At 44.2% G+C, this 25,646-nt stretch overlaps 4 protein-coding genes across 4 annotated transcripts; 2 read left to right on the plus strand and 2 right to left on the minus strand.

Moving 5' to 3' along the window:
- The first annotated feature begins 1,902 nt into the window (after nucleotides 1-1,902).
- On the plus strand, nucleotides 1,903-4,941 carry LOC143131013 (V-set and immunoglobulin domain-containing protein 2-like). The gene is made up of 5 exons (XM_076290358.1): nucleotides 1,903-2,073; nucleotides 2,331-2,483; nucleotides 3,229-3,348; nucleotides 3,597-3,732; nucleotides 4,667-4,941. The coding sequence occupies exons 1-5, from the start codon at nucleotides 1,920-1,922 to the stop codon at nucleotides 4,791-4,793; spliced, it is 690 nt and encodes a 229-aa protein (XP_076146473.1). The 5' UTR covers nucleotides 1,903-1,919; the 3' UTR covers nucleotides 4,794-4,941.
- A 552-nt stretch (nucleotides 4,942-5,493) lies between these two features.
- acad8 (acyl-CoA dehydrogenase family, member 8) lies at nucleotides 5,494-13,556 on the minus strand. The gene is made up of 11 exons (XM_076290354.1): nucleotides 13,354-13,556; nucleotides 12,408-12,508; nucleotides 11,997-12,166; nucleotides 11,333-11,442; nucleotides 11,051-11,127; nucleotides 10,525-10,662; nucleotides 9,956-10,091; nucleotides 8,406-8,503; nucleotides 7,766-7,918; nucleotides 6,624-6,726; nucleotides 5,494-6,493 (listed from the first exon to the last, which is right to left on the minus strand). Exons 1-11 carry the CDS (start codon nucleotides 13,466-13,468, stop codon nucleotides 6,438-6,440), a joined length of 1,257 nt encoding a protein of 418 aa, XP_076146469.1. The 5' UTR covers nucleotides 13,469-13,556; the 3' UTR covers nucleotides 5,494-6,437.
- Nucleotides 13,557-13,595: 39 nt separating this feature from the next.
- thyn1 (thymocyte nuclear protein 1) lies at nucleotides 13,596-17,183 on the plus strand. Its single transcript, XM_076290357.1, has 7 exons — nucleotides 13,596-13,924; nucleotides 14,027-14,229; nucleotides 14,323-14,391; nucleotides 14,603-14,695; nucleotides 14,834-14,929; nucleotides 15,219-15,369; nucleotides 17,010-17,183. Exons 1-7 carry the CDS (start codon nucleotides 13,879-13,881, stop codon nucleotides 17,054-17,056), a joined length of 705 nt encoding a protein of 234 aa, XP_076146472.1. The 5' UTR covers nucleotides 13,596-13,878; the 3' UTR covers nucleotides 17,057-17,183.
- A 1,292-nt stretch (nucleotides 17,184-18,475) lies between these two features.
- vps26b (VPS26, retromer complex component B) lies at nucleotides 18,476-24,853 on the minus strand. The gene is made up of 7 exons (XM_076290355.1): nucleotides 24,770-24,853; nucleotides 24,073-24,313; nucleotides 23,304-23,460; nucleotides 22,811-22,975; nucleotides 22,143-22,318; nucleotides 20,154-20,296; nucleotides 18,476-18,988 (listed from the first exon to the last, which is right to left on the minus strand). Exons 2-7 carry the CDS (start codon nucleotides 24,293-24,295, stop codon nucleotides 18,842-18,844), a joined length of 1,011 nt encoding a protein of 336 aa, XP_076146470.1. The 5' UTR covers nucleotides 24,296-24,313; nucleotides 24,770-24,853; the 3' UTR covers nucleotides 18,476-18,841.
- Between the last annotated feature and the right edge of the window lie 793 nt (nucleotides 24,854-25,646).

The raw sequence follows: 25,646 nt of genomic DNA on the forward strand, positions 1-25,646 counted from the left end.
TCTTTAATCTAGACCACAGCATTAAAGGTGCTGTAGAACACAGGTTCTAGGCGGTTCTCTGATGCATGTTTACTCTGGGTCCTGCCACTCTAGACCACAGCATTAAAGGGCCTGTGGAACACAGGTTCTAGGTGGTTCTCTGTTCCATGTCTACTCTGGGTCCAGCCACTTGAGACCACAGCATTTAAGGTGCTGTGTAGAACACAGGTTTGAGATGGTTTCAGGTGGTTCTTTGTTTCGTGTTTACTCTGTGTCCAGCTACTCCTTACTGTGCTTTACCTGGTGAGATTAAGCTACTGGTGTGTTTATTGTTCTCCAAAGGCAGTCAGCGACACAGGTCTTATCTGTCATCTGTTTGGGGTGACGCACACATACACACACACACACACACACACGAACACAGACACAACATGGCGCTCAGCAGGGTTGTACTCGCTGTCTGGATCTACAGCTCATGGTTAGGTGAGTTGAATTTCATGTTGATAAATACAAATCCTGCTTGAATGTTCAGGGGGGTATTCCAAGTACGTGGTTTAGTGACAAACCTGGTTGAGTTAACTCAGAGTAGGTGGTAAACCTCCTAATAGAAAGGCTGTATGGCTTCATTCTCCTACAAAACAATGCCATAGGGCTCTTGTTTTAGGAGGTTTACCACTTACTCAGAGTTAACTTACCCAGGTTTCTCACTAAACCACATATTTGGAATACCCCCCTGGTCATTTATGTGATTTTGTCTATATCTTGGTCACATGTAGGTGTTTGAAACTGTGCTGCTCTTTCTTGCGTATCTGTTGTGTTGGGGCGTGTGAGTGTGCGTGTGAGTGTGTGTGGGAGTGTGTGTGTGTGTGTGGGAAAAACTTTTAAAGTGTTTTGAGGGCTCTAATGAGTAGAAAAACGCTCTTTAATGTAGTCAATTTGCCATCTTTGTGGTTTTTGTAGGTGTTGTCTTGTGTACATCTGTGTAGTGTTTATATATTATGTAATTTATGTGTGACTGAGTTTGTATTTGCATTTGTATGTTTTTCTGTCATATACTTCTTGTGTTCGCTACACCACTGCTGGGTTATTTACATTTGTGTTGTGTGTTGTTTATTTGGGTTGTTTACACCCGTGCGGTGTGTTGTTTATGTGTTGTGTTATTGTGCAGGCGTGTGCCGGTCGGCGGGACCTTCGGTGAAAAGCCCGGTGTACGTGCAGGAGGGAGAGGCCGCCGAGCTCTCCTGCACCTACCTCACCCAAGGAGATCCCAAATTCACCCTGGAGTGGCGCTACGCCCCCCCAGGAGTCCCTGCCATTCAGGCTAAAGACGTGAGCAGACAGGAGTGTGTGTGTGTGTGTGTGTGTGTGTGTGGGAACAACATGGAGAAAAACTGATGCTGAGGATGTTTTTTTAGATTTAACATAAGTGTATTTATTTCTTTTAGGATAATGTTGTTAGATATGCATTTTTGCCGTCTTAGTCTGTCCTGTTGTTCTTTAGTTAGTTATGTGGGAAATATTCTGTATGAAAGAAAAAAGAAAAGATATCTGCACACTGTCTTACATGCTCCCAGTTTAATGGTACAACATTTCGACCACTCAGTCCTTCGCCAGGTACATACGAAGACCTGACTTATGTACCTGGCGAAGACCTGAGTGGTTGAAACGTTGTACCATTAAACTGGCAGCATTTAAGACGGTGTGCGGATATCTTTTCTTTTTTCTTTTGTATTGGCTAGTGTCCGACACCTGTTGAATTTTATAGACGTGCGTACATTTCTACACTAAGTTTTCTGTATGGACTCAGCATGGGCAGAAGCCAGAGACTAATGTCCTTCATTGTGGGACCATGAAGTGCATGTTGAATGTCGAGTCTCTCCTTTCTGCAGGTGCTGTACTACGACGGGCAGCTCTACAAGCAGCAGCTGTGGGACAGCAGGATGTCCCTGCTCCAGTATCCCCCGTCCAACGGCGTGGCCTCGCTCAGGATCCAGAAGGTTCGGCTGTCAGACGCGGGCATCTACATCTGCGATGTGAAAACGCCCAGCGACTGGACCAACAGTGGCCGGGGCCTCATCAACCTCACTGTGCTCAGTAGGTTGTGTGTGTGTGTGTGTGTGTGTGTGTGTGTGTGTGTGTGTGTGTGTGTGTGTGTGTGTGTGTGTGTGTGTGTGTGTGTGTGTGTGTGTGTGTGTGTGTGTGTGTGTGTGTGTGTGTGTGTGTGTCATAGGCCTGGTATAGTCCTGCTTTGGGTCCCGCCCATCACACGCAAATGTGCATGGAGGAGCATACCACCTCCTTCAGTCTAAGAGACTTGGTGCTCTTTACAGGCTTCTTTTCTTGCCCTGCAGCGCCGCCCTCTTGGCCAGTGTGCCAGCTGACAGGTAAGACCTACGTGGGCAATGACGTCACCCTGCAGTGCCAGAGTGCCACAGGGAACCCCCGACCCATCTACGCCTGGAGCCGAACCAACCACCAGGTCCTACCGCAGAACGCCGTCACAGGTACAGACCGGTTAGAGAACATACAGACCGGTTAGAGAACACACAGACCGGTTAGAGAACACACAATCCTGCTGAGAGAACACACAGACCAGTTAGAGAACACACAGTCCGGTTAGAGAACAGACGGCCCATTTAGAGAACACACAACGCCGATAAAGAAAACACAGACCGGTTAGAGAACACAGGAAACGGTTAGAGAACACATGGTTTCTGAGTGCTGCTTTAATGCATAAGGCAATATCTCATCTTATAACTAACTCATTGAAGCCTCTTAGGATCGGTAAATAAGAGAGCTTAATATAGAGCCAGCAATCACACCTTATCTCTGGCATGTATGTTTGCCAGTCAGTGAGTGAGTAAACATGGCCGACATTCCTGCAGATTAGCCAAATCAAAAGCCCAGTGTTTGCTCACGTCCTCAGCAGTAACCTCACAGGGCACAGGGCCTGAGACTCTACTGTTGATGAGGAACATTTCTGTTTCTACTGTGGTTTATATTACATTTATAAATGTAATAAATTAAATGTTAAAGTCTGTGAGAGTGATTGTTTCTAGTGTAGCTAATTGTGAAAGTGGTGTGAGAGATGGTTGGTGTTGCCAGTCAAGGCTGTATAAGTGTTTCTTCTATTTGTAGTTGTTATAACTGTGTGTGTGTGTGTTTGGTGTTGTTGATAGTCAAGGCTGCATAGTCAATGTTAGTTGAAATGGTTGTGTGTGTCTGTGTCTGTGTGTGTGTGTTTGCCAGACCAGATCAGCGGCTCCCTGGTTCTGCGTAACCTCTCCATCTCCCTGGCTGGCACCTACACCTGCACCGCCTCCAATGAGTACGGCCGTACCGCCTGCAGCCTGACCATCTCTGTGTCCTGTGAGTATCATCACAATCCCCAGACACACACACACACACACACACACACAACATCAAAGATCATACGCACACACACACACTGTCACACTATACACACACTGTCACAGGACACACAGACACTTCATGCTTGGTCCATCAGTGAGTGTTCAGAGTTATTCTTCGTGCTTGGTCCATCGGTGTGAGCTTGTAACCCTGAGGTCTGGTGTCATTATTAGCTCGGTTTCTGAGTCCAACCCCCTGTCTTCCAGACGTGGGCACGGCCGGTCTGGTTGGTGGAGCCGTGATGGGCGTGTTTCTCGTCCTCCTGCTGCTGGGGGCTCTGGTGGCCTGCTTCCTGTGGAGGAGGAAGAGGCGGTCCTCCAACAAGCTGCAGAACAGGCAGAGGTGACACACTTCTCCTTCACAACTCGAGAAGTCGGATATTTACAACGTGAAATTTTCTAATTGCATTCCAGACAAACTCAGAAGTTGAGATTTCAAAGTCACTTCTAAAACTCATCTACCTGACTTTAAATCAACACAATGCAGTTCTTTTACCTTAAAATAACAGCTTCAAACTCAGTCTGATGCTTCACGGACTTATAATATGGACAATGAATTCTCTGATATTGCCAATGTGCACCTGGAATGCTTGATATTACATTATGTAACATTGTTGATTGACTAGCATCATGATCCTTATAGTATTTTGGACTAACTGGGTACCACCTTCATATCAATGCCCCATGGCGTCAATATTCAAGTCACTAAAAGGCCTTCCATATGACACCAAGGGGCATAGATATGCATTCTTCCGTGGTGTTTCTGTAAAGTTGCCGAGTTGCCTGGAATGCAGCGTCTAACTGGATGCATCAGATGGGTCAAAGCAGGGCACATCTGAAATAGCAAAACATTCTATGGAAAAAAGCTTCTGCACAGCACTTAACCTACAGGATTAACCCTATAGGCTTTTGGACTATTTAGTTCCTCTAAAAGGCGATTCAGGAGGGCTGACAGAGGATTTGGAAGAAATCCCACAGCCAGAGCTGAGACAATATAGATGCCTAAATGCCCTGACTTATTAGTATATGAATTCTACTTCACTACTACTGTAGATGGCCAGGGATTTGAAGTCCCCTCACCCTGAAGGATTAAAGTAGTGCCACAAATAATAGCAGCAACTTAATAATACATATTGATCTATAAAAAAAAGAAATTGAAAATGGTTTCAGGACAAAATCCCATCCATTGAACTGGCCCATCTAGAGTGCATCTAAGCTAGTGTTTGTTATGTGTCTGTGTACGTGTGTGTGATGTGTGTGTTTGTGTGTGTGTCCAGGCAGGTGAACGGGGACCCTGCTGAGGTCTACCTGACGGGCACCTCAGAGTCCCCCCGCTCCAAACTCCCTCAGGACAGCAAGGACCCTCCCAGGCTGAAAGGGTCTCAGTTCAGTCCACTGGTGTAGGAGTCAAATCACACACCCCACATCCACAGGCCTGGCTCATCTAAAGAGGGTTTTACTTCTGTCTTCTGTTTGTGTAGCAGTTTGTATTTCCACAACTGTTTTTATCACTGAAACTGTCTCCTTACTGGTATTGATGAGTGATACTTTATTGCTGTTTTCATTATATACTGTTTGTTATATTTTCAAATTAAAAGGTCACATAACCGGAGCACTCTCGTTTCTTATTCAACCAACCCCAAACCCCAGTGAGCATTTGAAATGAACTACATCATTCAACTATCTAACATAGTATACACACACACACATCATTTAGCTGTCTGGTGCAGTACGCGCACACACACATTTGACTGTATACTGGAGGATGCTTCACTGAGTGCTACCATATTTTCTCTCATCTGCACCAGCCTGAGTGAGTGTGAACACCACTACCTGCAAACACAGATGGAGCTATAGAAAGCCAACTGCTAGGAGTGGTCTCACACACACACACAACAACCGGACAGATGGAGCCATAGTCGTCTGCTAGGTGTGGTCACTCACACACACACACAATTCACACGCAGATATTGTCTGATCCTATGTCTGATTCATCCCTGTGTTGGAGCCAGGAGCCATGTTCTCTGCAGTGATCTTTTGCTGTCTTTGCGAGTTTCACTTCCACGGTCCACACTGATATGAACTGGATTGAGTACCAGGAAAAGCAGCATGACTACCAGGAGGTCCAAACAACACAGTTATGTCATCTTTATCCATTTATTTATTTGTGTGTGTGGGGGTGTTTAGTACAGACATGGTCAGAGTCCTATCCCCCCTGACTGGGCCACAGCAGTTCTCCCTGGCCATATATACTGATATGCTGTAATGTCGCTGAGTCCCTTCCTTGGGGGGGTGGTAGTGATCGCTGGCAGGTGTCCATGGTGACCTTTGCAGCCAGGGGAGGGGAGGTGGTGGGGCTGACCGGGGCAGAGTGTGTGCAGGGCAGGGCAGGGAGGTCGTGGCATTACACGCGGATGTTGCACTCATCATTGGAAATACAAATGGAAAATCTTTTTCCTCATCTCATGTACCTCTGAGCCTTTAGCTTAAGCTTAAATCGGGATTAACAGGGGGACAAGAAGCGAAGATTTGGTAATATGATGACTGTCTGTCTAAGCCACACTGCCCCCGGTGCAACCGTAACCATGGGAGCCAATGGTGCAACCGTAACCAAGGAAGCCCATCTCAGCATGGCTATCAGCATGTCCTCTCAGGACTTCTCAAGTCTCTCTTAACAGTAAAAGTAAGGCATTCGGATGTACAAGGCATTTATAAAACATTAACCGACACCACAAGGAGAACAGAGAGCATAGAATAGTAACAGAAGTTGGAGTGTTACTTCATATACAATTTAAAAAAACTATCTGACATTTTTTAAATAATCTCAAAAATCCCTAGAAAGACCTGAACTAAGCCTACTCGAACACCTCTAAACCTTAGAACACACAAAGCTCAGGTTCTGCTGGTGGGTCCGCTCCAGACACTAACAGATTAGTACATTTCCCACACACACACACACACACGGGTAGGAATGCTACACTGCAGCAGGAAGTTGTGCGTCTAGAGTGCGGTCCCTCAGCTGAAGGATGTAGCTGGTGGTGGTTGACATCACGAGTCCGTCAGCAGACCTCTGGCGATGATCATCCGCATCACCTCATTGGTTCCTACAGGAGACACACATCAGCCTCACACCACTGGCTTGCTCACTTCTGCTCACATTTTGACAGAAAAAAAAATCTCTCTCCTGATGTTTGAGTGAAATTAGAGGTATGTGTGTGTGTGTGGCGAAATTACCCTCCAGTATCTGGTGGACTCTGATGTCTCTCATAAACTGCTGGACGGCGTAATCCTTTAGGTAGCCATAGCCGCCGTGCATCTGCAGCGCCTGGTTACAGATCTGGGAACAGAGAGGAAGTTCAGTAGCCTGGTAATGCCCACCTAGAATCTCCCTTCCGTGAGATACTAGCCTCACTCAACAATACACTAATGTTTCCCTCACACACCAGAGAGAGGTAGGGCCAATCAGAGAGAGGATGACGCTATAGTTTCGAAATCAGGAGTGGCTGTGGTAAACGGTAGTAGCAACTAGGGCTGTCACTTTACGTTCGAAAATCGATTGCACAATCGATTGGACCAAACAACACAAGTTTCGAAAACTAAAATAAGGAATCGATTTTAACCAAATATGTACACTATTAATTTTAAACGAATTAAACAAATAAAAAGGATAGATGTAACAAAATTCACAAACAAGAATATAAGAATATAAAATAATTCCGAAGTGCAGTAAGCATTGCGAAAGCTAAAAAGAAAATTCCCACCAATTTTACGCACTGGAAACAGCTGTTTCAATCAGCTGCTGTGCTGCTCGTGTTGAGAGATGAGAGAGACGAGTGATGGGAGGAGTTCGATGAGGAAGTACTTCGGATTTTTGGTATATCAAACTATGGAGAAGAACAAAAGCGGTAGGCTATGCAAACTGTGCAAACGAGTTCTACTTAGGCGAAATTTGTTTGAAATTTCTAATCGTAAACACAGACACAGACGTTGAAGCCTGCAGCAGTACTGCAGGCACGAAACTTCATGCCAATAAATCATCAGAAATATTGCTGGCTTGCGTCTACAAGCGCCCTCTTTACGTTCGTCCTAATGCCTTTTAGTTGTTTGTGAATTGGCCTATATTTGCGTTGAAAATTTCTCATGTCTTTAGACATGAAAAATCGATTTTACAATCGATTCAATGAACACTTATGTCTCAAAAATCGAACAGGATTTTTTCACAAAAGTGACAGCCCTAGTAGCAACGGCAGAGTCAGACCATCCGCACCTACATGGATTCAGTACAATGGGTGTGGAGCTAGAATTGATCTCAGATATTCACCAGAAAGGGGCTGAAATGTAAATTATTTGGAATAATGCAGCAGTGCAGCCCTCACCGTGAAGCACTCGTCGGTGGCGAAGAGTTTGGCCATGGAGCACAGGGCCACGGCGTCGGGCCGGTTCTCCTGCAGGGCCTTGGCCGCCTCCCGCACCAGCAGACGTGACGCCACCAGCTTAGTGGCCATCTCGGCCAACTTGAACTGCAGGAACTAAACACAGAGGGCAGAGGACACTGCAGTGTTACCGCGGCTACATGTGTAATTACACCAGCTTAGTGGTCATCTTGTTGATAGGAACCACAACATCACAATGTCATCTTGGCGATAGGAACCACATCACTAGGGCAACATGTGTTCACACTAAGCTAACAACAACATAAACATTATTACACCGCCATGTGGGCATAATTACAACTACAGCAACATTAGTATATCACCATATGGATATTAATGAGTTAAAATGGAACGACTTGATCATGGACATGAATGCAAAATAAAGTTTTGTTATTACGCTAAAATAACAATATATTTGAGTGTGAATAGTTCTTACACTGTAAATTGTGCAAAAGCAATAGTCCACTTGATGGCTATTTATATTGAGGAAATGTTTTTACCAGCGATCAATTAAAAACTTGTAGTGATTCTCACTACCATATGTCTGCCTGACCGCATGGTGCACATTTACCATGTTCCTTACCTGATTACTGGACAGCGGCTCTCCAAACTGCTTGCGCACACATAGGTGGTCTCGAGCGAGCTGTACACATGCATGGGCGGCCCCCAGAGAACACGAAGCTGCAGAAACATACACCCACCCACCCACCCACACACCCACACACACGAACACACAAACACACACACGAACACACACACGAACACACACACACATACTCTAAGCCAGGACTCAACAAAGAAGGATAACAAACATCAATGGAGGATCAAAAGAGGATCTAAACAAACTCAAAACTCAACTCTTTCCTCTAGTTAGAATAACTCTGAATAACTGCCATCAGCACTGAGGGTGTAAATTTCAACACTGACAGAGTCGCTCTTCCATTTTGTTGACATAGTGGTAAGGTCAACTTTAAAGGACACACAACATATTAATCTTGTCTGTAAATAACCTGAAGTTATTGCATGAGATTACAGGGCGAAAATATACTGCTTTCAAAGTCAGTTTTAGTAATAATTAATCAATCTAAATAAATAATTGAAAGTCAACAAATGACATGTTTCAAGCTCAGATCAGACGCATGACTGGTTACCACCAAGCTTTACAGGTGTTTGTTTTCCCAGAGATTCGATGTCACGCCAATCAAACGAGTCTCTTTTATTACATGAACTGATCTGTACACTAATTGAGGCCTGTGTGTAGAGACACAGATCGCAGACTCTGAGTTACTCTAAGCCGTGTGCACCCAAAGAGACTCACTCACAAAAGACAATAACCACACGCGTGACTGGACCGCAGGCATTTAGAGGTAACTGAGGTCAATGGTGCACCACAACCCAAACAAGTTCATGCTTAAAATAAATTAATATTACGCTACAGGTATGTATCCTCCATAAATCTGTAGTTTAACCCCCCACACAGTGTAATAACCTGAAGGAAGGGGGCTATGAGTGACCTTTTCTAAAGGGGTGAAGACAGGAGACTGCATCAGTGCTTCACACAACCGCAAGCAGCAGAGCTTACTGTTCCACCTAATACAAAGCTGTCGTTTATTTCATTAAACTTTCATATTACTCTTCTCTGTCTCTGTAAGGAGTAAGTGTAATACACGTCACTGTTAAGTGAAAAGTGTGTGGAAGTGTACTTCATACGGACACTGATGACCGATAGACATAGGGCTGAATGAAAAGATCTGCAGTAAGTGAACTGGGGTTGAGACTGTAGCACTCCCTCCATGGTCGTAATTGGTCCCTCCACTTGGCGGCCATATTGCAACGCACTTTGGGCAATTATCTATTCCGGGCAGAACTGCGCGTGCGCAAGACTTCACAACACCAACCTCGCTCCAGCCACACATGATTGGTACAATGTATTCACTTTTGGCCTGGAAGGGGTGGGATGAGTGTAGATAACTGCCATATTGCCATTATGAACTAATCCCATGCATTTCTATGGAGGATTTTTCCTTTTATTTTGTCTCCTCATTACAAAATCTTTGACTGCAGTCTTCACAGTCGTAAGGATGACCAGGACTTCCTTGAGTCAGTCCACTCAGGTAGAAAGGAGCAACTCACCAATATTGATGCGCCCTCCGTTCAGCCCCTTCATGGCGATATTGAAGCCTTGACCCTCGGCGCCGAGCCGGTTGGCTACTGGGACGGCACAGTCCTCAAATATCACCGCTCTGGTTGGCTGGGAGTTCCACCCGACCTGATTGGGCAACACTGGGCTTTAGCAAGGAGAACTGAAAGCATTCTTTCAGAACGCTGAACTAACTAACTTATGCCCCCTGGTGGGCATCTTTAAAACCACATGACAGCATAAATACTCTTGACTTAACTGACACATACATAGAGTGAACTAATCTTCTCAGACAGTTAAGCCTGATCTCTGCAGAGATTAACCAAGTACATAAATTGTTTTGATATAATTCAGGTTATTGATCCCTGACTTCCCCCCAAATGATCCCCGTCTGATTAGATAATTGATTCCATCTTGTGCCCCAGTCCCAACATGACTGCCTTAAGGTTTTTGCCCCTCTGTTGCCCTCTGTGCCCCCCTCGGTTCTCCTTCTGTTCGCTCTGCCCCCCCCTCCCCTCCCCTCCCATTGGGTTCCCCCTTGGTTCCCTCTCCCAGTTCTCACCTTCTTCTCCTTTTTGCCAAAGCTGAGTCCCGGCGTGCCCTTCTCCACAACCAGACAGGAGATGCCCTTAGCGCCCTTCCCTCCTGTGCGGCACATCACCACGTACACGTCTGTGTCCCCTCCCCCGCTGATGAAGGCCTGGACAAGCACACAACACAGACCAGCACCGGCCAGAGGTCATCAGAGGTCACAGCTACATTTAATCATCTGGCCGACACTTTTACACACGGACTAACAACAAGGGATGTATTCTATCGGCCAGCAGCACTCAAGGACTAAAATAAATCAGAAGCAATAAAAAGTTAGATGGAAATACAGCTTCTGTGCTTAGTCAGCAGATTTAGACTAGATTTTCACAGACATGAAGAATAACTAACAGTCATTTGAACATATGCGCTATGAACTTTTTAAAGGGGCACTCCAGCACTTTTTAACCCGGTTGTCCAAAGTCACGTAAGTTAAAAACAGCTGGAGCTTCCCATCAACTGTTAAAATGCCATGAAATAAACGCGTCCCACCACAGTACCTTGGAGCCGTTGAGAACATAGTGGTCTCCTTTCAGCTGAGCACTGGTCAGCAGAGAGGCCGCATCACTCCCGCTGCCTGAGGGCACAAAGGGGTTGTTACCAAGACGCTAGAGGAGTGCTGGGCTGCCATTTCCTCCCAGTCCTGAGCCAATGTTCGTAACTACAGCATACACCAACGGGAGACAAGGGACACCCACAAACAATAGCTGGGAAATGCAATGACCCCTGGTGGCCTACAGTATGTGGAACATGTATCGTGCAAGTACTCAGGTCAGGCTTACCAGGCTCAGTTAGACAGTACGAGGCAAACTTGTCCATGGTGCAGAGTTCTGGACAGTACCTCTCCCTCTGTTCCGTGTTCCCAAACGTATCGATCATCCAGTTGCACATGCTGTGGAAGAGTTACAAACCCAGCCTGTCAATCATCAAATCCAGTTACATATGCTGTGGAATGACCATAGAGTTACAAACCCAGTCTGTCAATCATCAAATCCAGTTACACATGCTGTGGAATGACCATAGAGTTACAAACCCAGTCTGTCAATCATCAAATCCAGTTACACATGTTGTGGAATGACCATAGAGTTACAAACCCTATCAGTTTGTCAGTCATGGTGGGACGCTCCTGTGGCTTTACCCATCATGCCATGCTCCTCCTACCCCCCTGCACGATGATCAAGCCTGACCTCATTCAGACAGACAGCACTGCGGAGAATCTCATTCAAAATGCATCGCACACCCAAACTACACTTTGTCACCCCCCAAAAAAGTGCTTCTGTTTAATAATTTATACATTTTGGATGGCACTCTTCAGGACATAAACTGGCCTGCTGCGGTCAGCATGTCTGAGGGATCTCGGCAGCGTGAGTCAGCGATGAATGATGGGTGTTGATTTTCCTCGTAGCTGAGAGGAACCTGAGAGATGTGTGAGGGGAAGAGGCTCACTTGTGAATGCTGATGTACGCTGTGGTGCTGACGCAGCCTGTAGACAGGGCCTCGAAAATGACCGTGGTATCCAGTCGGGAGAGGCCAGAGCCGCCCACCTCCGGCTGCACGTAGATCCCGCCGAAGCCCAGCTGTGCTGCCTTACGCATGCACTCCACAGGGAAGATCTCCTACACACAGCAGGGAGCACAGGCTTTTTTACATGTCAGCAATCAAATAGATGATCTCCAGTAATTACTTTGAATATGTTTTATGTAGATTTGTTTTTCTTAGTGTGTGGTTTGTGATCTGACTTGATTTGTGATAACATGCTTTTTTCTTTTCTTTCTGACCTTCACATATAATTGGTACAATATGGGGTTCTATATGCAAATAATAATTAATATAAATCAAATAGTGAAACATTCACACCTTCTCGTCCCATTCGATCATGTGTGGTGCCATTTCATTGGCTGCAAAGTCAAACGCCACTTTCTGAAATTCCTTCTGTTCGTCTGTGAGACCCAAGGATGCTGTGGAACAAGAGAAGTTGACTTTGGGATACATGTGCTGCCAGCCTGCCACAGACATTCAGAGAGCAGGTTAGGACAAGCTTATTGGACACGTTTATGGGGTAACATTGGACTCTAGTCGTCTTGCTTTTAGAAAGCAGTTTTCTTTTCAGACAGTGGGCAGACAATTGCCTGATTTAATGCCATCTAATCATAAGACATTTAAGGAAATATTGATCATCCGCGTCAAAGATCCACCCCCAAACTGAATGGCTGGTTCTTTATCACGTGACATGTAAGCAGCATGTATGAAAAGAATGCACAACTTAGCATGCACCGTAAACAGTCTGTAGATTAACCTTCAGATGAAAGATGAGTATGACATAACATTAAAACGAACAATTACGTGTTAAAGGAGACAGAAGACATGCCTTTAAAGGTCAATGATGACTGTCTGAAGGTATTTCGGGGTAACAGCTATATTCTGCCTAGCTGTCCTTACTGTTGGTCTAGCATTTTTATTTCAGATTACAGAGACTTTTTCCCACACCGCAAACCAAAACTCAACTGTAAACTGTATAACGATAGCTTTTAACCACTGAGGAGGACATATTCACGATCCACAACGTCACATTGTAGGCTAGCGATCTTCATTCATTCGATCAAACTGATCTATCCATGACCTAACATTGTGTGACGATAACACATGTAAGTTGACGTTACATTGTTGCACATCAAAGTTTTAGGCTAAGTTACACAAGGTTTCTGATGGAACCTAACATCCAGACGTTGACAATCAGATCATTTCTGTGCAATCAAAGAAGACCAATAAAAATCATTCAAATATTGTTTTTTGCAAAACTCACGATCGATACAAGATGCAATTCCTCGTCTCGGTATCCTTTTAAAAAATAAACGCCGACTTTTGCAAACACAGGAGGTTAACCTGGAAAATCTCGATAGTGTCCCAGCGGCCGCCATGATGATTTCGGCTGTTACAACACATCACACTGCTTATGGGTAATGTAGTTTTGTCAGGAACCGTGTTATGTCAGCCAGAAGCTACGACTTAACTAAGCGACTACGCATAAACGTCAGTGAAATCGCGTGATTAGACAACTTCGGGAATATAAATACTGCACGCTTCAAGCTCGTGTTGTTTGTGTCTTCGTTTTATATTAGGGTGCAAGGCAACGCAAGCATCAGATGATCGACCATAATATTGCGCAATCGTTATACAGCGCGGGAAAAGAGGGTCACAGGTACAGAGGACAGATCTCATCTCATTCAGACTTGCATCCCTGAAAGTCCGTATCAAAAAGACGTGACAGGCAGTCCTACGATTCGAGCCATAGCTGACCAACTAAACCTCAACTGTTGACACCAGAAACATGCCCCCAAGAAAAAGGGCACGTGGCCCTAAAAATACCACCAAAGGTAAGTTCAAACAAAACAAGTTAGAAATGTGGAAAGAAAAATCACGAATGAAGGTTTTTTTTTGTAGACTACCGCTGTTCAGTGACTATTTTCCCATGTTAGCTGTCCAACCTGCCTCAGACAACGAGGACAATTCTGATACACCTATTCAGAGGAAAGGCAAACGAAAAATGGCAACCGCGAGCAAGTCCAAAGGGAAAGTTGCGAGTTCTGATGTTAAAGACTCACCTGGCAAAGCATCCTACTGTCACTGGCTGATGAAGTCTGAACCTGAAAGCAGATTTGAGAATGGGATAGATGTAAAGGTACGTAGCCAGACATGTGTGCATGGGGACCTACATGTTGAGATTTGCTGCACAGAAAATGCTTGCTATAAATATTTATATTTCTGTTTCAAGTTTGGAATAAAAGATTTAAAGGCCCTCCCCGATCAGACAGGATGCTGGGATGGCGTCAGAAATTATCAGGTAGGGAGAATGACTGAAGACTGGCATCCCCTTGCTGCCTGCCTATGTGACATGTTACAGACTACTGTTTCAAATCAGGTCTGAAAAAAGCCAGCTATAAGTTTTGCTTTTACTTTTTATTTATACATAACATCCGACCACAGGTGTCCTTAAGTGAGATCAAACAAAAAACGGATCTGTTTACTGAAAATGGCTGTTGTGTTGTCTTCAGGCTCGTAACTTCATGCGGGACATGAAGGTCGGTCAGCAGGCTTTCTTCTACCACAGCAACTGCAAAGAACCGGGCATTGCAGGCCTCATGACGGTGAGCGCGCCACTGACACCAGCTGGCCTTGGGAAAGGATTCAGGCTGGGAGCTGGAGCACAGTGTTGTCTGGTGTTACTGCCCGTCATGATCTGTCTGGTCAGGGCATCGATTTCTGATTTGTGTTCATTGTTCTAGATTGTTAAAGAGGCCTATGTGGACCACACCCAGTTTGACAAGAAGGACGTGCACTACGACGCCTCGAGTAAACCAGACAACCCTAAATGGAGCATGGTGAGAACTGATCTACGTCCATGTCTGGAGACCACAGCTGGTTGGGCAGCACATTCCTGAGACCAACACCCTAGTGCAGTGTGTCTCTATTTTAGTTCAGAAGAACCGGGTGTTAAGTCTCACGCCTATTTTAGTTTTTTTAGGCAGGTGTGAGGTGTGTGTGTGTTCGCTGATGACGTGAGGTGTGTGTTGCATGATGGTGTACTAAGGTGTGTGTTGCCTGATGGTCTACTAAGGTGTGTGTGGTTGCCTGATGGCGTAAGGTGTGTTCACATCTCCGCTCCCTCAGGTGGACGTGCAGTACGTGAGGATGCTGAAGCGCTTCGTGCCACTGGCCGAGCTTAAGAAGCTCCATCAGGAGCACCGGGCCACAGGCGGCCCTCTGAAGGACATGGCACTCTTTACCAGAGCCAGGCTGTCTGTGCAGCCGCTCACAGCAGGTCAGTGCTCTGCCTACACTGGCCCCTCAGGCCTTAACTTCTGAACAAGGCTCCTACCTGCCCGTAGTGTTAGACTACTTACATTACTCAACACTGCTACCACCTGCCTGTAGTGTTAAAAGCAGAGGTTTGGCACACCAAAGGTCAAACCAAAACGCAAAGGCACATCGACTTATGGTTATTGATTATGTAATCATGTATGTATGTAATGTGTATGATGAAGTATCATACACAATATTATTTTTTCTCTACAGTGTTCATGGGCTAAGATAGACACGCACATCAATTGGCATAATGCTGTATGTTGACAGAGCTGGGTGGTAGATCTGTAGTCTATTAGAGTACATTATAATAACCACTTTATGACTACCTAAAACTGCTTTTAATTACAAAGCTGTGTCTGATGCATTTAAAAAGAACCCTCTACCCTATTTCATGAGCCTGTATAAAAGTGCATTGGGTTCCTCAAAATTCCATGGCATGCCTCACTTTGTCTCACGGCACACCGGTTGAGAACAATTATATTAAGAGTACTCATCAGCGCTACTACCTTCTGTATGATTGGAGTATCACCACTGGCAGGTGTTCACTACTCAACACTACTAATACCTGCCCGTAGTATTATGGGCCCTTCACATTGTACTCATGTACTAATGAGCAGCATTTTGCCGCTCTTGCACATGCCGCTGTCAAAGTTGAACCATGTTGAACTTAGACCCCGGTGCACTGTAAGTCATAGGTCTTTTGCGCTGAGCACGGCGGCAACCACAACAAAGCAAAATCAGACTGGCAGATAACGGACCGCTGGTGGTATGCTTTCTTTAAATTTAGCTTAGTCATGAATATTAAGAAAAGTTATTAAAATTATATATGGAGTATAACTGAACAAATGAAAAAGATGTTAGACCAATAGTGGCAAAATATCGGGCAATTTGTCTGCAACATGCCAATCGGCCACCAGAGAACCGATGAGCAAAATGCCAGCGGACCGCTAGATCTGCCCCCAGTGGGCCGCCAGTGGGCCGCCAGCTTCTTGCTATCTGGGTACTACACGTTAATTGCAAAAGCTACAAATAATTGTGCAAAGTTAATTTAGTCACAGTTCTGACTAATATATTAAATTCACCCTCCTTGACTAGACCACTTATGTTAGGTAAGTGTGCGTAGTGCATAAGTGGCACAGAAATTCTGATTGGTTTGCTTCACAGTCTGTCGGGCGTGCTCACCAATCAGGGGTGGCACAAATTAAAGACATTTGGAATATTGAACTGAATCAATAAACATTCAAAAATCACAATAAGCAAATCACAATATCTGTCAGAAAATCATAATTAGATATTTTCCCTAAATTGTGCAGCCCTACTACACATCCAATTTAACTACATTTTCCAAAACCATACTTGCTGACTACCAGTAAGTTAGCAACTTTGTTAGTTGCAATGCAATTTTCCATTGCCAACCAAGTTGCTAACAGTTTAGCAACTATGGTTTTGGGAAATGCACCCCAGTACTACTATATGCCTATATGAAGGTAATTAGTGACCCCTCTGGATGCAGACTGAGAGCAGAAACAAATATAAATATACAGGCCTATCATAATTACCATAGGTTCACACTTTTGTTGATCTTTCTTCTTTCAGAGGAATTCAATTTTGTTTTGAGTTTGGAAGACAAAGACCCACTCTGATGAGACTACTACACAACTACTGAACAACAGAAACAAACCAGTTACATTCTGGACACTAAGAAGATACTATGCAACCAGGACTAAGTATTCTATATTGTTTTAAAGTTAATAAAGTTTTCTGTAGTTAGCCATGTGTACATTGGACCTTAATGCTGCTGGATGCTGCTGTTCCTCTGGTGTGTTTTGAGCGCCATGTTGGTCTTTGTGATGCTGTGCGGTGTAGCTGTGCATGCTCAGACACGTAGGACACAGGCTTGGAGTTGACAGGTTAGAAGTTTATTTGACCAGAAGGCTTCTCAGACCTCCACACAGACAGTGGGCTGAAGAGCCTCACCGCAGCGAGAGACAACACACTCACAGAGCCATGTTACACTCTCTCTCTCTCTCTCTCTCTCACACACACACTCACTCACACACACACACAGGAGCAAGAGGTTATATATGTGATTTAATAAATGCTCTCTCTCTCTTTCTCTCTCGCTCTCACACACTCACACACATACATACATACATACACACACAACCACCAGGAGACTGATCCTACCTCCAGTCTGAGGTCTAGACTCTGTTAATTCGTAAGACTGGACACATGTACACATAATTCATATTAGAATACTGTCAACAGTAATCAGTAAAGTACGTATGAGAGCGTCTTGTCTCCTCTGTGCTTTCCGTATGTGTGTATGTACGGTAAGAAAAGTGGAAATGGATTGCAAAAAGAAGCGCAGTGAGTAGTAGAAGCATCATGATTGCTTTTTTTTTTTTTTTTTGCTACTTGCTCTTGAAGACAACACTCGACTCCTATGGCAAACGAAAGACCTTTGTGTCAGAGAGGAAGAAAGGTCCTAGCAGAATGTACTGGATTTAAAAGACAGATTTAAAAGACCAAGAGGTGAACAAAATAGTAGATATTTTTTTCTTTTTAAGTATTCACATATGTGTGTCCAGCTCTACACAATATTCAAAGCCCTAGTCCCGCAGAAAGTTAGTTAACTGACCCAGGACCTTGACACGGGTGTCTGGGAGACAACCCTCAGGTCATGGTCAACATGTTTGTTTCCCAGTGCAGATTCGCACGGAATGGCCACCGAAGAGTGGAAAAGGACAGCAAAGCGTACTTAAATTGTTAGTGCAAAAAAAAAAATAACATCTTTAAAACGATGATTATAAAGGTCTGAGGGGAATGCCAGGGAGATACATTTGTTTTAATAGAATGGAATGTTTAAAAAGAGAATGCAACATCTCTCTCTCTCTCTTCTACAATCTGAGGTTAATGGCCCAAGTGCACGTGGAGTTAACTTATCAAAAATATACTATACATTGCAACCGATACGTGACAAAAGAAAAGGTTTGATCAATTTAGAAGCGTGCTGTTGAGTACCACCCTCTTGTTTGTTTGTTTTTTTCATATGTTGCATATTTTTCTTTTTTTTGGATCCATGTAGTACAAAACTAAGCTCACATTACAAAGAACTTCACTCCATCACCTGAGAGGCCCACACAGGCTGTTCCCTGTTAGCTATTCCCACACGGCCTGCCCCCCCCCCCCATAGCAGCTCACTCCAGGCCGGCTCTGGTCCCGCAGTGTGACTCCAGAGCCTTTCAGGAGTGAGCTGTTATGTGGGGCTGTGACTGATTTTTTCTCTGATCCCTTTTGAAGCAGCTAGAATTACACAAAACTGGAAGCTACCAGGACAGTGACGACATTAGCTGAGATGAGGCTGCCCGACTGACCACCGAGACCTCTCTCTCTCTCTCCCTCTCTCTCGGGCACCTGCTACTCGCCTAGCTGCTGTCCTCCTTCTCCTCTTTCGGTTCCGGCACTTTCTCTGAGCTGGAGCGGTCTGAGCCTTCGAATCTCTGTGAGGCTATGGTGGCCTGCTGGGACATACTTCTCCGGACGATGTCACCTTTCCTCCAGAGGGTGATCTCCTGTGGGGAGGAGCAGGGCAGAGATACTAGTGAACAAAGCTACAAACAGAGCTACTCATGGTGGAATGAGGCCCGGGGGAGCTATACACCCTTTCAACTGCATAAACAAACATGTGCGTTCCTGAGGCATTTCCGTCGGCACAGAAAACAACATTGAGCTAATGGTAAGTTGGCAACAAACAAAATTTAAAAACGAGTTTTAAAGTCAACACTTTGTAGAGCATTATGCTAAAGTCCAATTTATCTGTGTTGGGTTTTGAACGTTTCAACCAGAAGCCCTCTAGGAACAGATTGAAAGGGTCTATAGCACAGCTCTGACACCTCCCAAGGTGGAACTGTTCACACTAGGAACGATAACTATAATGATGATGGCAAAAAAGCCTTGTTCTAGCAGATGACGTACATAAACTACAACAATAACGACATGAAGAACAATATCGTTGGGGATCACTTTCAGAGTGACTTTGAGAATGATAAAAAGCTGACAACCAATCAGAATCCATCAAATATTAGACGACATCACATCTATCAACACAAGGAGAGACTTCCCTTACTGTTGGTCAGTGTAGATGCTTGTTTCCTTATAGTTAGTTGTCTTTACTTTTATCGATTTTTTTTATTTCCCATTGATGATTATTAAAGTCTATCTATTTATCTATCCATCCTGGTGTAAACTGTCCTGTGGTGGGCTATACAGTAGCAGAGCACTGCCCATCACACTTCAGTAAGAGCTGTTCAACTGACCCTCCAAGTCACTGGGTCAGTACTGTGAGAAGCAGAGGCCTGGACCAAGATGCTGAGCAGCTGGGGTTGCCTATTACACAGCTGGGCTAGTTAAGATGATAATTACAACGCAAGCCAAACATACAGCCACTGGGACAGGAGAACCTTACACACTTTACATCTGGCTAGTTGTAATGAAATTCCTGCTAACAACGGGTCCTGGGTTATGACAGTATGATTCTGAACAGGTCTAGAACACTTTCTAGATAGATACAGAATTCATGTTGAGGGAAATTTGGGATTTCCTTCTTTTCCAATCATTCCATTGGCCACTATGGTATGTTACACACACATTATATTGGCCACTGATACTGTATATTACATTGGTCACTGTGGTATGTTACATTGCCCACTGCACTGAACTGAGAGGCGGAGAGCGTACCTGCTGCTTGAAGTAGCGTCTCTCCTCCTCGTCGATGAGCACCAGGTTGAGGTAGTAGCGAACGGAAAACTTCTTGTTGATGTCCCTCATGGTGGGAGTCATCTCATATCCTGCCAGGAATAATCGGATGGGAATCGATTCTCCTGAAACACAAAATAAAAAGGTAATAAATAAATGAATTAGTCAATAAAAATGTTCAACAAAAATGTAAAATGAGCACTGAGTTTTTGAAGGCAGGCTTACAGGCCAAGCCCAGTTAAAGCTCTGATCAGTTACAACATAGAGCCCTGTGCAAGGTCACCAAGTACTCAATGCTGCCTACCTTGAGCTATCCTGCTAGTGACTAGGCTACTAAACTATGTTATAGGGGCAGAGTTTAGACTGTGTTTGTGCCTCTTAACAGACTCAAAGTTACAAATGCTGTGCAACATGAACAGGATTCTTGCGAGATTCCATTATGCGAGACAACTATTTCCCTCCGTCACTTCCACACTAGATTTATACTGTTTCTCCTTTAAGCTCTTGAGTTGGAGGGCTTTTTCATTAAGGGGTTTTGTTTGCACACTGGGTTCAAAGATTTGGCTGTACTCCTCCTGTGGCGCTAGTTAATCAAATGAGTCACTTGTGTTGTGTGCCTTGGCTTACAGTACATGTGGTTTATTCAGCTAGCACTGTGGCGCAGCTCACAGCGTGTCAGATATAAGTACACAGATGATTTCCTGACTAGGTGGACACGCGGTGTGAATGACATGGATTAAATTACATATTTTCAAGCAAAATGGCAAATGCAAGCAATTCTAATCCTAAGCCAAGCCGGCACAGTCTCACTCTGCTTTCTAATGAGTATGCAAAGGTTTAATGGCAGCCAGAGTTGTTTCTTTGTTGTTCTTAAATCCAAAGTTGTTTTCAGTTTTTAATAAAAACATGCCTTCTTAGCTTGTGTTGGCACATCAAAGCCAAGTTATCACAAAGGTAAGAATATACTGTAAATTATGCAAAATATGTGAAGCATTTCCAAAGCACTGGAGGGCAGTGTATACACCTATATTTACACACGCATACACATACACACACTAAGAGACAGACACACATATACACACACACACACACACACACAATGTGTTCCTCCACACCACACAGGGTTTTAGGAAGTGGCTAACTCCAATCAGGGGGCATTAAAGGTCTGCCATATGTCCTCTGCTCACTGTCGACGAGGCGTGGTGTGCCATATGCCCTGGCGAGCTATGCCCGATGCCCTGTCTGGGTCCAAGCCCATCAGAGTGCTGCCAGGCCAGAGAGCCATGTGTACCCCCTCTCTTTTACTCGGTTGCCTGGAAGACAGTGTGCCATGATCCCAGGCTTTTACGAAGGCTGCTCCAGGTTTACGGCCCTTTATGGAGGCCTCCTCACTACAGTTAGGCAATAAACTAAACTACTCATCACGTGAGGCCCAGGAGTCTTAAAAGCACATGATCCACTGAGATCTAACATTTCTGTGCTTATAGTCCTCAAGAACACATCAGACATTCATACTCACACACTTAGTCACTCAGTTAGCCTGCTCTGAAACTATTAGCATTACAGGCTAAACCAATGCAATTACGCACCCACATCTGGGGGATTGTCACCTGACTGGCTAACTGCTACGGCAACTGCATTAAAGACCAGTTTGACAAGAGTGAAGCTCCTCCACAGAGAGGGCTGCTGCATTTTAGCAATAACATGTTTGAATGATAAACCAGCTGAAGAGCCCAAGGATCAGAGTTCAAGTTGCACTCAAACATTCAAGCCATGTCTACTCACGTGATCACCTTTCTTTGCAAACTTCCTTGTCGACCAATACATTACTATATATACCTATGTTTACATGGGATCCAAATTTTACATGTAGAAGTTGCAAAAGGACTTGCGGACAATGCAGGGAAATCCTCAAACTCAGAAGTTCTTTTACACAGTAAAAAAATAACAGACTTGGAGCCTCATTTTTACCTCGGACAGGTGCGCCATCCATAATCTCATATTTGGCGATGGTGTCGTTCTCATGATAGACGCTGGGTCCCGTTCCCGTGGTTTCCCGCTTGATGATGTCAATCTCCATGTGCTTGATCTTTATTCTCACTAGCAGGAAGTAGATCTTCCCCACAATCACATCCTTCAGGTGATACCTGAGTTTGGAAGACAATTTAACACACCACATCTCAATGGTTTCAGTCTAAAGTGTTCACATTTCTAAAACAGATAGTTCTGGTCCTTGATTAGGATTGGCTGAATCGTGTTCACCTAGACCGCATTTCGTTCTATATTACTGCGCTACCATAACTTCATACAGAAGTTAAAGTAGCTTTGTCTCGACGTTGCTTGGAAACAATACAGTATATTTCTTGGCGGAAGAATGATTATCTATGAATAAATTGTTACATTTCTCATTGCTGTGCCTCATTTCTCATTGCTATTTTATGGAATCTCTAGTAACCGTTTTAGAAAAGCAATAAGCTACTCGAGTCCGTAGGTTAAGGGTCTTAGGCACTCCAATAGCGTGTCGTGCCTAACAACGCCCCTTAGCTGTTCTAAAATCAGTGTGGTCTCTCGGGGCTTATTGCCTAAATCTAAAGCTGATGATTTATGGTTGATGTAACAGTGTAAGAGAGAGGCCGTACTTGGACTTGTTGTACTCAAACTCGATGTGGAGGCAGTCTTCGATGCCCACCTCCATCTTGATGGAGGAGTTGAGCTCGGGGTACGTACTGAGCGTGTGCACCACAATGTCCATCTCCTTACTGACGTCATTCAGTCTTCTGCTGATGGTGGCACGCAGGAAATACCTGAGAATCACACAGAAAACAGCACACCTGAGACAACAGCAAACAAACACAACTGAGACAGGTGGACTTTTCACTACCGGGATGGTGAGGGGAAGAGACCCAGATGGCTATTCCATGCTGATTAGTGATTTAGTGACAGATCAGGGTAAGTTAACACATAAAGTGGTAACCCCCCCCCCCCCAGTTCCCTCATGTACAAACACAAAACAACATGAAACAGAAACAGGCCAAAGAGGCAGTAACTGGTTGGTTCTCAATGGCTTGACTGCACCAGTGTGGTGCTGTGATGGATTTGTCAGCAAGAGAAGGGGGAGTTTACTGGTCTCACCTCAGTTTGACATTTTGGCCAGTGTAGGTTTCATACGGCTTCTCCACGTGAGTGAACTCAAAGTCAAAAGACTGCGAGTGCGACAGTTCACCAGGTCTGGCGAGATCTTTCACCAACGACACAAACTCGTGATGGTTTCCCCTGTCATAGTACAACTCTGAAGACACACATACACCTCAGGTCACTGACGGGAATAATCACAAATACAAACTGCACATTTTTACATTCCAAGCTAAAGGGAAATGCTGACCATGTCAAAGCACTGGGGAAGTTGTGGGTGATTTATAACACACACACACACACACACACACACACACACACACACACACACACACACACACACACACACACACACACACACACACACACACACACACACACACACACAGCACAGCACAGCCGCCAAAAAGGTTAACTTGGGAAATGTTTCAACAGGCAAGAGTCTTCAGTTAGGAAACAATGCCATCTCAAGTAATTCATTCCTGTAGCCTCTTTTTTTCAGGGCAAACCTTTGAAGACATGTTTCAAGGACATGTCTCTAAGCGATTAGAATAGTCTACTACTAGTAGATATTCAGAGGAATTTAATTATGATTCAGTATGTTTTAAATCTGTTGAAGTGGCTGATAGTTATTTTGTCTCAATTTTTTCAAATGTATTTATTTATTCAAAATGACTGGTCCTGAAAAGTCAGGCAAAACACATTGAAGATTAATACTCTGCAAAACTATGCAAAAAAAAATATTTGGCTAAAAAGGACATACTCTTACCTATTTGTCCAATAAACTCGATTTTGATACCATAGTGCTCGAGTCTTTTTCCTGGATTTTTGAGAGTGACGTTCACTTTTCCGCTCACTGTCTCTCCGTCGTAGAAGAGAAAATATTTGTCCTTCTTCCCATCCTCGGTCTTGTGCTCTGCTTTCTTTCTCGTTTCGGCGTCATTTAGAACAATATCTACCTCAGCACTCTGTCCGAAGCCGAAGAAACTCATAACGGATAACTATTTCACCTATGAGAGACACAAAATGGTTTCTAATGATTTCAGTTGGTATATCAGCTGCTCTGCTATCTCTCTCTCCCAGCAAAGCATTAACTTAAAGGAAACCGTGATATCCTTAACAAGCACTTAGGTTAACAGTTACCTAGCCAACTGTTAGCGTTAACGTTACTGTAAAATAATCGGCGGTTCCGTGCTCTTTGAAGCAACTGCACAATTATAACCGTAATATAGGTTAACTTAAATGTAATTAATGTTTAGCTGTTAGCTGTTACAGTGCAGTCCTTAAATGATCTTATTAAGCTAATGTCGCCATGTTCTTGTGTTTTCTGAATTTCAAATGTCTTCTAACGTTACCTCCACCATTTCTGTCCTTAATTTACGCTACACATTGTAAAGCAAACACATGCGTTATTTGAACAAGACAACCTATGGTTAGCTTTGTAACTGCCAGTGTTTTAAACCAACCTTTATTTTGTTTCACAGAACAGCGATTGTATTTATAAACTTGTCAGCTGCCAGTATCCAACCCACCGATGTGAAGTGAGTGCGTATTCAGTTTACTTCCTGTTGGGTAGAACAAAATCCACGTTTTCTTCCGGTGGACAAACCTGCGTCACATGTTAAAGGGCCCTCCCTCTCATTTGCATGTTCAATGCAAGTAAAGTATCCACAACATAGAAAAACAAATGCGTTGGGTTCAGACATTATGACCATTTGCGTCCCACATCTGCCATGTTAGTGAGACTCACAGTGATATAAAAATTAATGACAAATGCAACAAAGGTCAGGGGTGCTTTAAAGGTACACTATATATTTGTTTTTTACTTTGCCATTTAGGCGGGTCAATATAGGGTTCAACGTCAAAAAAATTGATACAAAAGGTTTTTTCATGGATTCTGGTACTGTTGGACATGCTAAATAACATACTAAAAATCTAGTAAAATCTGACCTTGGGAAAGGGGTCATTTTCAAAATGGCCACCAAAATGGCTGTTAAGAGGTTAAAATCAAGGGGGCAGGCGAACGTTCGGAGAGCGTAGACACTATGGCGGATCTGAGGCTAAATAGTAGACCAGTTCACCTAGCCATCCCCATTGAAGCCCATTCAATTTTGGCGCCATTTTGACATCAAATAACATTACAGCTGAAGCGTTTTAAGCCTTTATATGAACTTTTTCTATTTCCGGAGTAATACAACATTGTGTGATTAACGTCATAACCTCATAACTGACTTACAGACTGAGTAATAAACTTTTTTTCGAAATCAATGCTAAAGTGACGTAATAAGCATACAGCCAGAGCGGGTGAAAGCGTCGCACAGGAGCAAAATAACCGTATTCTCT

Source organism: Alosa pseudoharengus, unplaced genomic scaffold (assembly GCF_046254945.1).
Source record: "Alosa pseudoharengus isolate Yale_2024_CS ecotype anadromous, Long Island Sound unplaced genomic scaffold, YU_APseudo_1.1 YU_APseudo_1.1_scf_18, whole genome shotgun sequence".
Lineage (NCBI taxonomy): Eukaryota > Metazoa > Chordata > Actinopteri > Clupeiformes > Clupeidae > Alosa > Alosa pseudoharengus.

Bases quoted from the DNA above. Each gene is read 5' to 3' on its own strand.
- vps26b (XM_076290355.1), bottom strand. From the start codon at position 24,295: ATGAGTTTCTTCGGCTTCGGACAGAGTGCTGAGGTAGATATTGTTCTA. The intron at 23,461-24,072 runs GTAAGAGTATGT...GTGTGTCTTCAG, and splicing joins CGAGTTTATTGGACAAATAG to AGTTGTACTATGACAGGGGA. The intron at 20,297-22,142 runs GTAAAAATGAGG...TTTGTGTTTCAG, and splicing joins GGATGGCGCACCTGTCCGAG to GAGAATCGATTCCCATCCGA.
- LOC143131013 (XM_076290358.1), top strand. From the start codon at position 1,920: ATGTCCCTGCTCCAGTATCCCCCGTCCAACGGCGTGGCCTCGCTCAGG. The intron at 2,484-3,228 runs GTACAGACCGGT...TGTGTTTGCCAG, and splicing joins ACCGCAGAACGCCGTCACAG to ACCAGATCAGCGGCTCCCTG. The intron at 3,733-4,666 runs GTGACACACTTC...GTGTGTGTCCAG, and splicing joins AAGCTGCAGAACAGGCAGAG to GCAGGTGAACGGGGACCCTG.
- thyn1 (XM_076290357.1), top strand. From the start codon at position 13,879: ATGCCCCCAAGAAAAAGGGCACGTGGCCCTAAAAATACCACCAAAG. The intron at 14,696-14,833 runs GTGAGCGCGCCA...TCATTGTTCTAG, and splicing joins GCATTGCAGGCCTCATGACG to ATTGTTAAAGAGGCCTATGT. The intron at 14,930-15,218 runs GTGAGAACTGAT...CCGCTCCCTCAG, and splicing joins ACAACCCTAAATGGAGCATG to GTGGACGTGCAGTACGTGAG.
- acad8 (XM_076290354.1), bottom strand. From the start codon at position 13,468: ATGGCGGCCGCTGGGACACTATCGAGATTTTCCAGGTTAACCTCCTGT. The intron at 10,663-11,050 runs GTACTGTGGTGG...GTGCTTGTCCAG, and splicing joins ATGTTCTCAACGGCTCCAAG to GCCTTCATCAGCGGGGGAGG. The intron at 7,919-8,405 runs GTAAGGAACATG...CTCTGTGTTTAG, and splicing joins AGCCGCTGTCCAGTAATCAG to TTCCTGCAGTTCAAGTTGGC.